The sequence below is a fragment of the Poecilia reticulata genome, linkage group LG19 (genome assembly GCF_000633615.1).
Source record: "Poecilia reticulata strain Guanapo linkage group LG19, Guppy_female_1.0+MT, whole genome shotgun sequence".
Classification (NCBI taxonomy): domain Eukaryota; kingdom Metazoa; phylum Chordata; class Actinopteri; order Cyprinodontiformes; family Poeciliidae; genus Poecilia; species Poecilia reticulata.
This window is the reverse complement of record NC_024349.1, coordinates 18,448,082-18,458,863: the sequence shown is the minus strand read 5'-3', so window position 1 is coordinate 18,458,863 and position 10,782 is coordinate 18,448,082. Positions and strand designations below refer to the sequence as shown.

Sequence of the window (10,782 nt, the reverse complement as noted above, 5' to 3'; positions counted from 1 at the left end):
TCAGTCAGAGGAAGTGGTGAGTCTTAAGGTGGATCTGGAGACACTGGCCAGCTGCCTCCACTTCCAATCAGCACCAATTAAAGACATGGATGTTAGAGACCCAGAGGAAAAGGCCTTGGGCCGTAACACTAGTTTAATCAGGTTAAGTAACAAAAAGCACCACAAACATGTCAAATATATTTGAAAAACAAAAACTACTGTTTTAGTAATGGCATTTTTGATATTTTACCTCCTTTCTAGTAGCCAGTTTACAAAGGGAAAGCACAGTTATGCTCAGCTTGCTTTATAGTACAAACATCAGGTTCAGTTCAGATACACTAAACAGGCATGTGTTGAAGGGGTTAAAGACCTTTTGGGTATCTTTCGCTAAGAAATTTTGTGTTCCAGAAAGTTACAGTATGCCTCAGGTCCATTTTTAATTACAAATATCAGGTACCAAACCCTCCAGTATGGCATAGGCCAGTTCTTCACCCTATACAGAATTTCTCCAGGTTACACCAACTCAAATTTAAGACTTTTAAGACTTTTTAAAGACCATTATGAATGGGATTTAAGACCAGTATTACAACAGAAATGTACAAATAAATAAACTGTATGACTTGGCAATTGAAGAGCATTAATGGCAAAGACAAACATTTGCACTTACTCATAATGAACATATGAAAGCTAGCTTCCTTTATCCTTGCTTAACAGCAAGGGTATACTAGCAGCTAGTTACTGGCAACCGCCGTGACTCACAGACTCAAAGTTTAGCATAATAGTAAAGTCCCGCAAGAAAAAGGAAAACTACTTAGAATATATGAGATTAAACAGTCTTTACCCAAGAAAAGTTAAGACCTGTGATTAACATATTTAAGGCCAACTTCCTGTTTTTCAAAGAATTTTATACAATTTGAGGCCTTCATTTTAGATACATGAATTTAAGACTTTTTAATGATGTGCAGACATCCTGCTATTGTGTGAAGCTTGGTGCATATCTGCAAATCAACAGTAATCTCGTCATCTGTCAAGCATGAGACGTCATGTGTGTTGTAACATAGGATTTCTTTGTGAACTTTTTACCACAGATTTCACATCCAAACGGTTTCTCTCCTGTGTGAACTCTCATGTGCGCCTTCAAATGGATCCTCTGCAGAAAGCTCTTGCTGCAAACATCGCAGCTGAAAGGTCTTTCTCCATTGTGAATCCTCATGTGTTTCAGAAGACCGCCCTTTACTAAAAAGCCTTTCCCGCACAGCTCACAGTTGTGCGCTCTCTTTCCACCGTGAGACATCATGTGCGTTTTAACATACGACTTCTTTTTGAATTTCTTACCGCACACGTCACAGCCAAATGGCTTTTCCCCCGTGTGGACCTTCATGTGTTCTTTCAGGTGTATCTTCTGTTGAAAGTCTTTACCGCAGTCGCTACAAACAAATGTCTTTTCCCCAGTGTGAACACCTGTGTGTCTCTTCAGAGTTTCTTGTTGAGAAAATCCTTTACTACAGATGACACAAACAAACGGCTTCTCTCCGGTGTGAACAACCATGTGCTTTTTAAGAATGTGCTGAAATCGGAATCTTTTTTCGCACACGGTGCATTTGAACTGTTTCTCCCCAGAGTGGACTCTCATATGCACTGTGAGGATTGACTTTTTGTGAAACCTTCTTCCACATTCATCACATGCAAAAGGTCGCTCTCCGGTATGGAGTCTTATATGCGCCTGAAGATCCGTCTTTTCTATAAACCCTTTCCCACAGAAATCACAGCTGTGCGCCGTTTTCCCGCTGTGAATCATCTTGTGTTTTCGCAAACAGTCCTTCCGCCTGAATCTTTTCTCACAAACATCACAGCCAAATGGCTTCTCGCCGGTGTGGATCCTAGCATGATCCGTAAGATTGTCCCGCTTTTTAAATCTTTTATCACATGTATTGCACGCAAACACTTTTTCGCCTTCATCTCCTGCCACGACAGAGTTATATTTCTCTTCACCATTTACATTTGACTGAGATACACTGAGGGCATTCTCACAATTGTGACTCATTTTAGTTTCAGACTCAGAATCTGACAAAGGTCCCTGCCAGTCCTCATCATTATTATCATCACTGGCTTCTGTCTCAGAAGTGTCTGAAGCATTTTTATTTGGATACAGGATCCTATCTGGTTCTGTTCTTACACCATCCTCGCTATGGAGTTCTGTTTTTATCTGTTGAGCTGAGCTGCTGATTGGAGCTTCAGTCTCTCTGCTTTCTTCAGTTTTGATCTGATGAAGCTCTAATAACTGAGGTTTCTCTTCGTAACCTTCATTCTTCACTGTAGCAACAGTTAAAGGGAACCTGCTGATATTAGTCTCTTTCTGCTCATTAGGCCGTTCTTCCTCCTGATTGGTCCAGACTTCCTCCTCCTCCTCCTTTATGTGGAAGGCCTCTGGATGCTGCTTCTGGGAACTGGAGCTCGAGGCATGGAGAACCTCTTTTTTAACGTCCAGCATCCGAAGAACTGGGAACACTGAAATGTACATGGACAATAATGATTACTTACATATTTGACAGTGTTCGAGGAATATCAAATTCTGTTTCTAGACTTATGTTTTTATAGCAACATAAACACCAGGCTGCTATATGAATATTTTCCACCGGTGCCCCCCCTCCTACACTCGTCTAGCAATTTAAATAGGACTGAAAGGAACAACATTTATCTCACCGACATAAAACCTTCATGGTTTAACAAACAAACTGAACAAGAAGTTAGCACTTTAGTGAACTTATAAGAGCACTAGTTAAGTCCTCAGAAACATTTTCTGAATTTTAAGCCTTAACCTGGTTTTAATGCAGTACAAATAGTATTTTCCCCAGTCTGAACGTCTGTACTCTATTTACCTTCCCAATATGGCGGTTACGTTGACATATAGCTGTAACCGTAACTGCCAAGGAAGCGTCAAGCTAAGAAGAGAGAACAACCGAACCTCAGTTAAACTAGTTTTACCTTCGCAGAGCTTCTTCTTACCAGCTGTTTGATTTTCACCAACTTCCTGCGGCAGATGGACACCGAGCTGTTTCATCTGCACTTCATCTAAAGGTCGACTTTCAGATCTGTGCTGATCAACATAATCCACTTCCTCCATAGTGTCCCCGCAGTCAGAAAAAAAAACCAGAGGCTTGTTTCACACGAACCAAGCCGATCAACTCAGATTGCAACTGGGTACAATTCTGTCTCCATCCACCGAGGTATTGACGACGAAAGGTATGTCCCCGCAAACCATGGATCACTGATGGATTTTGATCAGGCACCGTTACAGACACACACTAGGTTTGCGTCCTATGTGTCCCTCTGCTGCCATCTGCTGGATATACCTGTTCCTACCACAACAAGTCAGTAATTTTCTTCGTCGGGATCGACTGAAAATGAGAGAAAGAAGCTAAAGGTCAAAGAAAAAAAATTGAAAGACATTAGGACAATTAAGTCTGGTTGACTTAAGTGAAACTAGGATAGGATCAAGACTAATTAAACAGTGTTAACTTGGGACTAATTGGCATGGAATTCTCATACCATAGTAACCTTGAGTATAAATTACCAGAGAATAGTATTTTCACCACAATGCAAATAGCTTTTTGTCAATGCGGCGGCATAACATAATAGCAGTAGTTACTAAATATGTGATTCTTTCTGTCCTTGCAGGTAGCATTGTGCTTAACCTGAACTGCACTGAACGCTGTGGGCAGGAGCCCACTTTTTGTGCTCATTAACCATTTCCCCCCCTTGTGGGCTTCCCCTGGTAATTTAGCAGTTTTGGAAAGAAACTGTAAGTCAGATTATCACTAAATGTGACGTTAGCTATATTTTTAAAATGACACAATAATGAAAAATTAGATAAGACAAATTTAGTATATATTTGTAAATTAAGATGTTCCTAATTATATTTTGACTGGACAATATATATATTTAAGATATGTCTAATTACATTCTGACGAGTGTGATGTCAGAATTTTTTAAACACTATTAGATTATTATAACACGGTAATTTTATGGTATAAACGTGGTTATTTCAGTAGTTTTTTTATTTATGCTCAGTCAATTGTACCATTCATCTCCGTTTCATCTTATAAAAGAGGCAACCACAATAAAGATTTATCTTAGCATTATTGTCAGAGGTGCAGGCTATTCTCTGCAAAGTGAATGTGTTACATTTGTGCATCAATAACCCTAGTTGAAGGAGCAAGATACCCATACATGAGTCCTTTTATCCTTTTTCAAACTGCATCATTAAATTAATAAAAACTTTGGAACGGTGACTCTGATATTTATACAAATCAGTTTTTCAAAAGCATACAAAAATAAGCACAGCTCAATAGTAGTTTTCGGATTTTAATCACTAATGTCAATAGTATCACCAATGTTTTTCCATAAATAAACAGTCAAAACAGAGGAACACGGTTCTAAAAGCAAGGGATTAGAGGCATCTTGAGGAGTTCATCAAAGTTTACATGCAGGACACCGACCGCTGATTGATCATTTCTCTGTTGCGTGGCTTAACATGTGAGTCAGAAGGTGGTGCTTTAGCTTAAATTTTCCATCGCAAACATTACAGGCAAACGCTCTAGCTCCTGTGTGGATCAACATGTGTCGTCTTAAGTGGATCTTCTGCAGGAAACTTTTCCCACACTCGCTACAGCCGAATGTTTTGTCTCCAGTGTGAACGCCGATGTGCAGTTTAAGATGTTCTTTTCGTGAAAAGCCTTTGCTACAAATGCTGCAAACAAACCGCTTGTCGCTGCTGTGGACGCTCATGTGCTGCTTCAGGTTTCCTTGCCGTGAAAACTCCTTATTGCAAACGCTACAGGCGAAAGGTTTCTCCCCCAAGTGGACTCTCATGTGCAGGTCGAGGTTTGTTTTTCTCCGGAAGGTTTTGCCACAAACACCGCAGGAAAACGGTCGCTCTCCAGTGTGAGTTCTCATGTGGTCCTTGAGGTAATACTTTACACTAAACGATTTACCACAAAGATCACAAACCGTTGGTTTTTCCCCAGAGTGGAACATCATGTGGACTTTAAGGTGTGACTTCTGATTAAAACCTTTACCGCAGTCGTCACAAGCGAATGGTTTCTCTGAACTGTGGAGTCTCATGTGAGTCTGAAGTTGACTCTTCTTAATAAACCCTTTGCCGCACTTATCGCAGGTATGGGCTTTCTTTCCAGAGTGCATCATAATGTGTCTTTGAGCGTAGTACTTACTTTTGAATCGTTTGCCGCAAATCTCACAACTAAATTGTTTGTCACCGGCATGAACCGACAGATGTAACTGAAGACTGTCTTTACAATTGCAGTTTTTTCCATTTTCATCACATTTCGACTGGCTTCCCTCACTGATGAGTCTGGAGTGTGAATCGATGTTTTGTTTGACTTTCAGACATTTCTCATTTAAAGAGCTTGAACACCTTTTTCCTACCTGACTCTTCATGTGTCTCTGAAGAGACTGCTTGGAGATGAAGTGTTTGCCACACTCAGAGCAGCCGAAGCATTTTTTGCCGGTGCTGCGTTTCTTATCATTGCTTATGTGCGACTGAGAAGCTATTCTCTCGTGGCTGTTCAGACGATCTTTACTTCTAGATTCATAACCTGACAAAGGTCCCTGCCACTCACCATCCTCCTCAGCCTCACTGACTTCAGTCCCAGATGAATCCAAAGCATTTTCATCCATATCTGGATCAGAGTTCACCTCTGGTTCAGATCCTCCATCAGGTTCTGCTTCCCTCTGTTCAACAGTCGTGCTAGGTGGAGTTTCTGTGTCTGTGTTCTCAATTTTGATGCAATCATTGTCTGACAACTGAGGTTTCTCTTCATCATATTCACTCTTCACACTAACAGCAATGAAATCCATCTCTTCCTTCTCATCAAGCTGCTCTTCCTCCTGAGAGCTCCAGAGTTCATCGTCTGTCTCCTTTTTGTGAGGGGATTCTTGGTCCAAACTGCAGTTCTGCAGTTCAGGAACCTCTTCTTTAATTACCAAGAGCAGCTGATCAGTAGACACTGAAACACATATAGACATTAAAGAAAACTGTATGGCAGTTTTAACTGTGCAAAATAAATAAATACAATTTAGAATATTATATTTTTAAGTAAGTTTCTGACAGCCCTAATATGTTTTGTCATTTCTACATTTTGATGTGTAAAAAATTAAAGTAACATATAAGGTTATTTTTCCTTTGGTGAAGAGGGCACACGTGGCGGTGCATACAAACCTAACCATAAATGGTTGTTTTAATTGCACCTTTCAGAGATCTTCTAAATTAGTTAGAGATTATTATTAAAATAACCAAGCTTTACATCCTGATGCTCTGACCTTCCAATTGTAGTATTCAGCCTCATGGTGTACACTGCCTCTGCTGTAATGACTGCTGAGATACTTACTGATGTAATCGTTACTGTTTCTTTCTGCTGTCTTGTAGTCCCATTTTTTTTTAACTTCCACTCAGAATAATTTTGCTCCAATCCATACACTTACTGGTATTTTTGTCGTCTTGTGTCTTCTCCAGTTCTGATTTGGATGCTGCAGGTATGAGAGGCTCGAAGCTGAACCCTCTAGGTTCATCTGCTTCAACCTTCATCATCTCAGTCATCCTCAATCCACTTGGGATTCTCCTTTTCACTATTCACAACCTTCACGTCATCAGGGATTCAGCCATATTATCCAGATCTTCTGTTATTCTGCTGCTGAAACAGAAATCAGACATAAATCACCTTCTGACCAAATAAAGTGTATTAACAGAAAATGTCGAAGGTAGCAGAGCTGAAGCGAGTCTGATACCTTGGTTAGTAGTTCTGGATCCACTCTACCTCCAGTCTCTCTGTCCTCAGTTAAACAAGCTTAGAGAAGGTGTCCACAGACGGTATGGTCTTCCTCCTACAGGCTAACAAACAGTGTGCTACATGAACTTTTAATAGCTTCACTTGATTACGTTTCTCCTGTTAGTTGCTTTAGCTCCAGGCTGACTGACAGCATATTCACTTCACTAATTAAGAATAATTATATTCTGTACTAGAAACTTCCGCAAAAAAAAAAAAAAAAGTCCAAGCGGTTCAGAACAAACACATAGAATCGATGTGACACGGAGATAGTGATGTAGGGCCCGGAAAATAAATCAAACAATTGTTCTACAGCGACTTTAAGACGTTTTTCTGGAAGACTTAGCCACCAAGCTAAGATCCGGTTACATTCGTAGCATTGGCCAATGAAAGCTCTGAATCGAAAAACTACTTCCTCTTTCAACCTGTAGCTTTTCACAATAAAAGAATATGAACGAAAGCCTAAAAAACACCGAACACATATTGCATTCCTATAGCACGTTGTTGTTTAATGCTCCAAATATTCAGTTCATTTAAATAGCATTGATTCACACGGAAAAAATGAAGTCACCTTAGAAAACCCAAGCCAGCTCACATAAATCAATATTGAATCAAATTAAATTAAAAACAGTTTTTAAATAGGTTTATTACAGTTGTTTATAACGCATCTAAAAACAAAGCATGATGATTTTTGAACAGCACAAATTTATAAACATGATGAAAAAGGCATTTTCTAGCAGTGGTGAGTGAAAAACACAGATCATGTGAATAAATAAGATTTGAGGATAGATTACATCTCTGGTGGAGACAAGAGATGCAAGATTTTGTAGCAAATTATTTAATTAGCAGGTAATTTCTTTTTTATTTAAACCAGAATTACATTGCGCAACATATTACTCTACCACTGGTATGGGCAATGCAAACAATGTGTGCATAAATAGCAATTAGAAGTTTAACCTTTACTCCTGTTACAAAATGGTGTTTTTAAACAAAAAATGCATTATTTTAGGGGATAGTTCTTGAAAAAGATCAAGTCTACCATTTCCAATTTCTCATTGAAGAAAAGAAAATGTCAGAATAAATGTTGTTGTTGATTAGTGAACTCTCATACCTTAATTATAGTAAGCAAATACTTGTTGAAATGTATTTTATGGAGACTGTGTTTGCAGTTTTGCTGTTTTACAATAAAAATAGCTTAGAAAACTTGCTTTCTGGGATTTGCAATCTCAAAATATAACTAAGAGAAACAAAACAGAGGTCCTCTTTGGAATGATCAAGAGTCGGCACAAAGCTTCAATTGTTACAGTTTAAAACAAGTGATGATGTCCAAAATCTGGGTGTAGCGATCTGAACCTTCAGAGACAGATAAAGGCAATTACAAACTTCTATCACCTGATTAACACTTCAAAATTTTAAAAGGATTAATGTCCCAGGAAGATCTGGAGAAACTCATTCATGCATTTATCTTTGGTTGGACTGATTAACTGCAAGGTTGTCATGATACATATGCCTAAAAAGTCAGACAGCTGATCCAGAACCCAGCTGTTCACAGCTCTAGGCAACTCTCCATTTCAGAATCAGGGAAGCAGTTTTTATGCTCCAGATATCTGGAACAAATTTCCAGGAAACTGAAAAAATTAAATAAATAAAAATACTGACTTGAAAGCACATTTGCTTAGAGTTGCCTTGGATTAATAATTTTAGGCTATTTAGTTAAGGATACCGACATGTTGGAAAGTGGACACTTTATTTGTCCTTAGGAATTGAATTATGATTTCAAAGAACCCTGAAATGGCTACAATACCTGTAATCAGAGGACAATATTTCAGTTCAGGTTTGAATTCTATAAATGTTTTTGAGATCGTGAAGTAGAGCTGATAAATGACAGAAGAGTCTTTAAATTCACACTTCACTAGTCATTAGATTCTTAACTGTGGGAACTGTTTACCATCATGTAGACCAATAAATAATAAAATCCCCCAGAAGGTGAACAACATTAATTGCAGCCCTGATGAACACCCATGTGCTTCTTAAGGTTTTCATGTCGCACAAATCCTCTCTTGCAAACACTACAAACAAAAGGTTTCTCTCCTGAGTGGACTCTCATGTGATTTTCAAGAACACATTTTTGATTAAATCGGCTTTTACAGACATCACAACCAAATGGTCTCTCCCTCGAGTGGAGTCTCATGTGTTGCTCCAATTGGATTTCCTTCGCAAAACGTTTATTACACTCACGACAGCTGAACTGACCGCTATGAACAGCAGCGTGTTTTTTCAGATCTCTGGGTTGCGAAAATCCTTGATTACAAACACGGCAAACAAATGGCTTCTCTCCAGTGTGAACACGAATGTGAGTCTTAAGTTTCCTTTGTTGTGAAAATCCTTTACTACAMACAGTACAAATAAATGGTTTCTCCCCTGTGTGAACGTGCATGTGAGTTTTTAAACTTTCTTGTCGTGAAAATGRTTTACTGCAAATGCTACAAACAAACGGTTTCTCTCCAKTATGAACATACATGTGACTCTTTARATTCTGTTTTTGTGAGMATCCTTTACTGCAAACACTACAAATAAAAGGTTTCTCTCCTGTGTGAACATGCATGTGCTTCTTTAGATGATCTTTCAGGGAAAATGCTTTTCCGCAAACACTGCAAATAAATGGTTTTTCGCCAGTGTGAACAGACATGTGTCTCTTCAGTTCCAAATGTCGCGAAAATCCTTTACTACAAACACTACAAATGAAAGGTTTCTCTCCTGTGTGGATGCACATGTGACTTTTTAAACTTTCTTGTCTTAAAAATTCTTTGCTGCAAACACTACACACAAAAGGTCTCTCTGTGGTGTGCATTTTCATGTGATTTTTAAGACTTTCCTTTACCTTAAATCTTTTACCACACACCACACAGGAAAAAGGTTTTTCTCCAGAATGGGCCATCATGTGGATTTTAAGATTTGTCTTTCTATGGAACCTTTTAGAACAAACATCACAAGCAAATGGTCTGTCGTTAGTGTGGAGCCTCATATGTGTCTGGAGATATCGCTTTACTACAAATCCTTTACCACAGATGTCACAGCTGTGGTCTCCCTTTGCAGCGTGCGTCATCATGTTTAAATCATCTCGAGTCTTATGTTTGAAACTTTTACTACATGGGCTGCTGTCATCTGTCTTCCTGCTTTCTTGGATTCCTATCTGAGCCGTAAGTTTGGAACAAMGTTTAGATGATTGATCTCTTCTGTGAATAGCCATCTTACTTTGTCGAAAAGAACATCCTGGACCCGTGTTCCTGTCTGGTTCTGCTCCTGCACAGTCCCCCCCATTAGGTTCTGTTTCCATTTGTTCAGCTGAGGTGCTGATTAGAGCTTCTGTCTCTCTGTTGTTTTCAGTTTTCATTTGATATAACTCTGATGACTGATGTCTCTCTTCATCTTCACTTTTCTCTTCATCTTCAATCTTCACAGTAAGCCGCTCTTCCTGCTGACTGATCCCCTGCTCCTCGTCTTCTTCCTTTATGTGGGGGGATTCTTGGTCCTGCTGAGCTGAACTTGGGCTCCAATCATGAGGAACCACTTTGATCACCAACATCTGATGAACTGAAAACATTGAAACYCAAAATGACATTAGTGACAGCTTCCAAACAAACAAAAAAACAAAAAACTTAAACAGACAATTCCAGTGATTTACATAATAAACATATAAATTCTTTTAATGAAATYTAAAAAATATATTAATATAATGATGGTCGTATTGTAACTCCATTGTTGAATACTTTGTTTTGGATGATGTSCTTATGCTTCTGAAAGGAACTAATTAATTACATTTCAAACTATTAATGCTAATAGAAAATTTTCAGATACTGGTAGATTTTAGGACAAAGTCATTGAGCGACTTAAGATGGCGTGTAATTACAGTGAGTGGTTCAGTTTTAAACTAAGTGTCACTTCTTTAGATAACACATTT

The 10,782-nt window shown here is 38.8% G+C and overlaps 3 protein-coding genes across 5 annotated transcripts; all 3 read right to left on the bottom strand.

Moving 5' to 3' along the window:
- Window positions 1-127: 127 nt before the first annotated feature.
- LOC103482082 (zinc finger protein OZF-like) lies at window positions 128-3,335 on the bottom strand. 2 transcript variants are annotated; one of them, XM_017310739.1, is made up of 2 exons: window positions 2,965-3,335; window positions 128-2,487 (listed from the first exon to the last, which is right to left on the bottom strand). In XM_017310739.1, exons 1-2 carry the CDS (start codon window positions 3,101-3,103, stop codon window positions 1,007-1,009), a joined length of 1,620 nt encoding a protein of 539 aa, XP_017166228.1. In that variant the 5' UTR covers window positions 3,104-3,335; the 3' UTR covers window positions 128-1,006. The 2 variants fall into 2 exon arrangements, with proteins under 2 accessions (XP_017166228.1, XP_017166229.1); XM_017310740.1 differs by having other exon boundaries at window positions 2,986-3,335.
- Window positions 3,336-4,330: 995 nt separating this feature from the next.
- Window positions 4,331-7,217, bottom strand: LOC103481848 (zinc finger protein OZF-like). Of its 2 annotated transcripts, none has more exons than XM_008437611.2 (3): window positions 6,784-7,217; window positions 6,481-6,689; window positions 4,331-6,005 (listed from the first exon to the last, which is right to left on the bottom strand). In XM_008437611.2, the coding sequence occupies exons 2-3, from the start codon at window positions 6,593-6,595 to the stop codon at window positions 4,489-4,491; spliced, it is 1,632 nt and encodes a 543-aa protein (XP_008435833.1). In that variant the 5' UTR covers window positions 6,596-6,689; window positions 6,784-7,217; the 3' UTR covers window positions 4,331-4,488. The 2 variants fall into 2 exon arrangements, with proteins under 2 accessions (XP_008435833.1, XP_017166227.1); XM_017310738.1 differs by having other exon boundaries at window positions 6,481-6,686.
- A 92-nt stretch (window positions 7,218-7,309) lies between these two features.
- Window positions 7,310-10,466, bottom strand: LOC103481847 (gastrula zinc finger protein XlCGF26.1-like). The gene has a single exon (XM_008437610.2). It carries the CDS (start codon window positions 10,441-10,443, stop codon window positions 8,818-8,820), a length of 1,626 nt encoding a protein of 541 aa, XP_008435832.1. The 5' UTR covers window positions 10,444-10,466; the 3' UTR covers window positions 7,310-8,817.
- Between the last annotated feature and the right edge of the window lie 316 nt (window positions 10,467-10,782).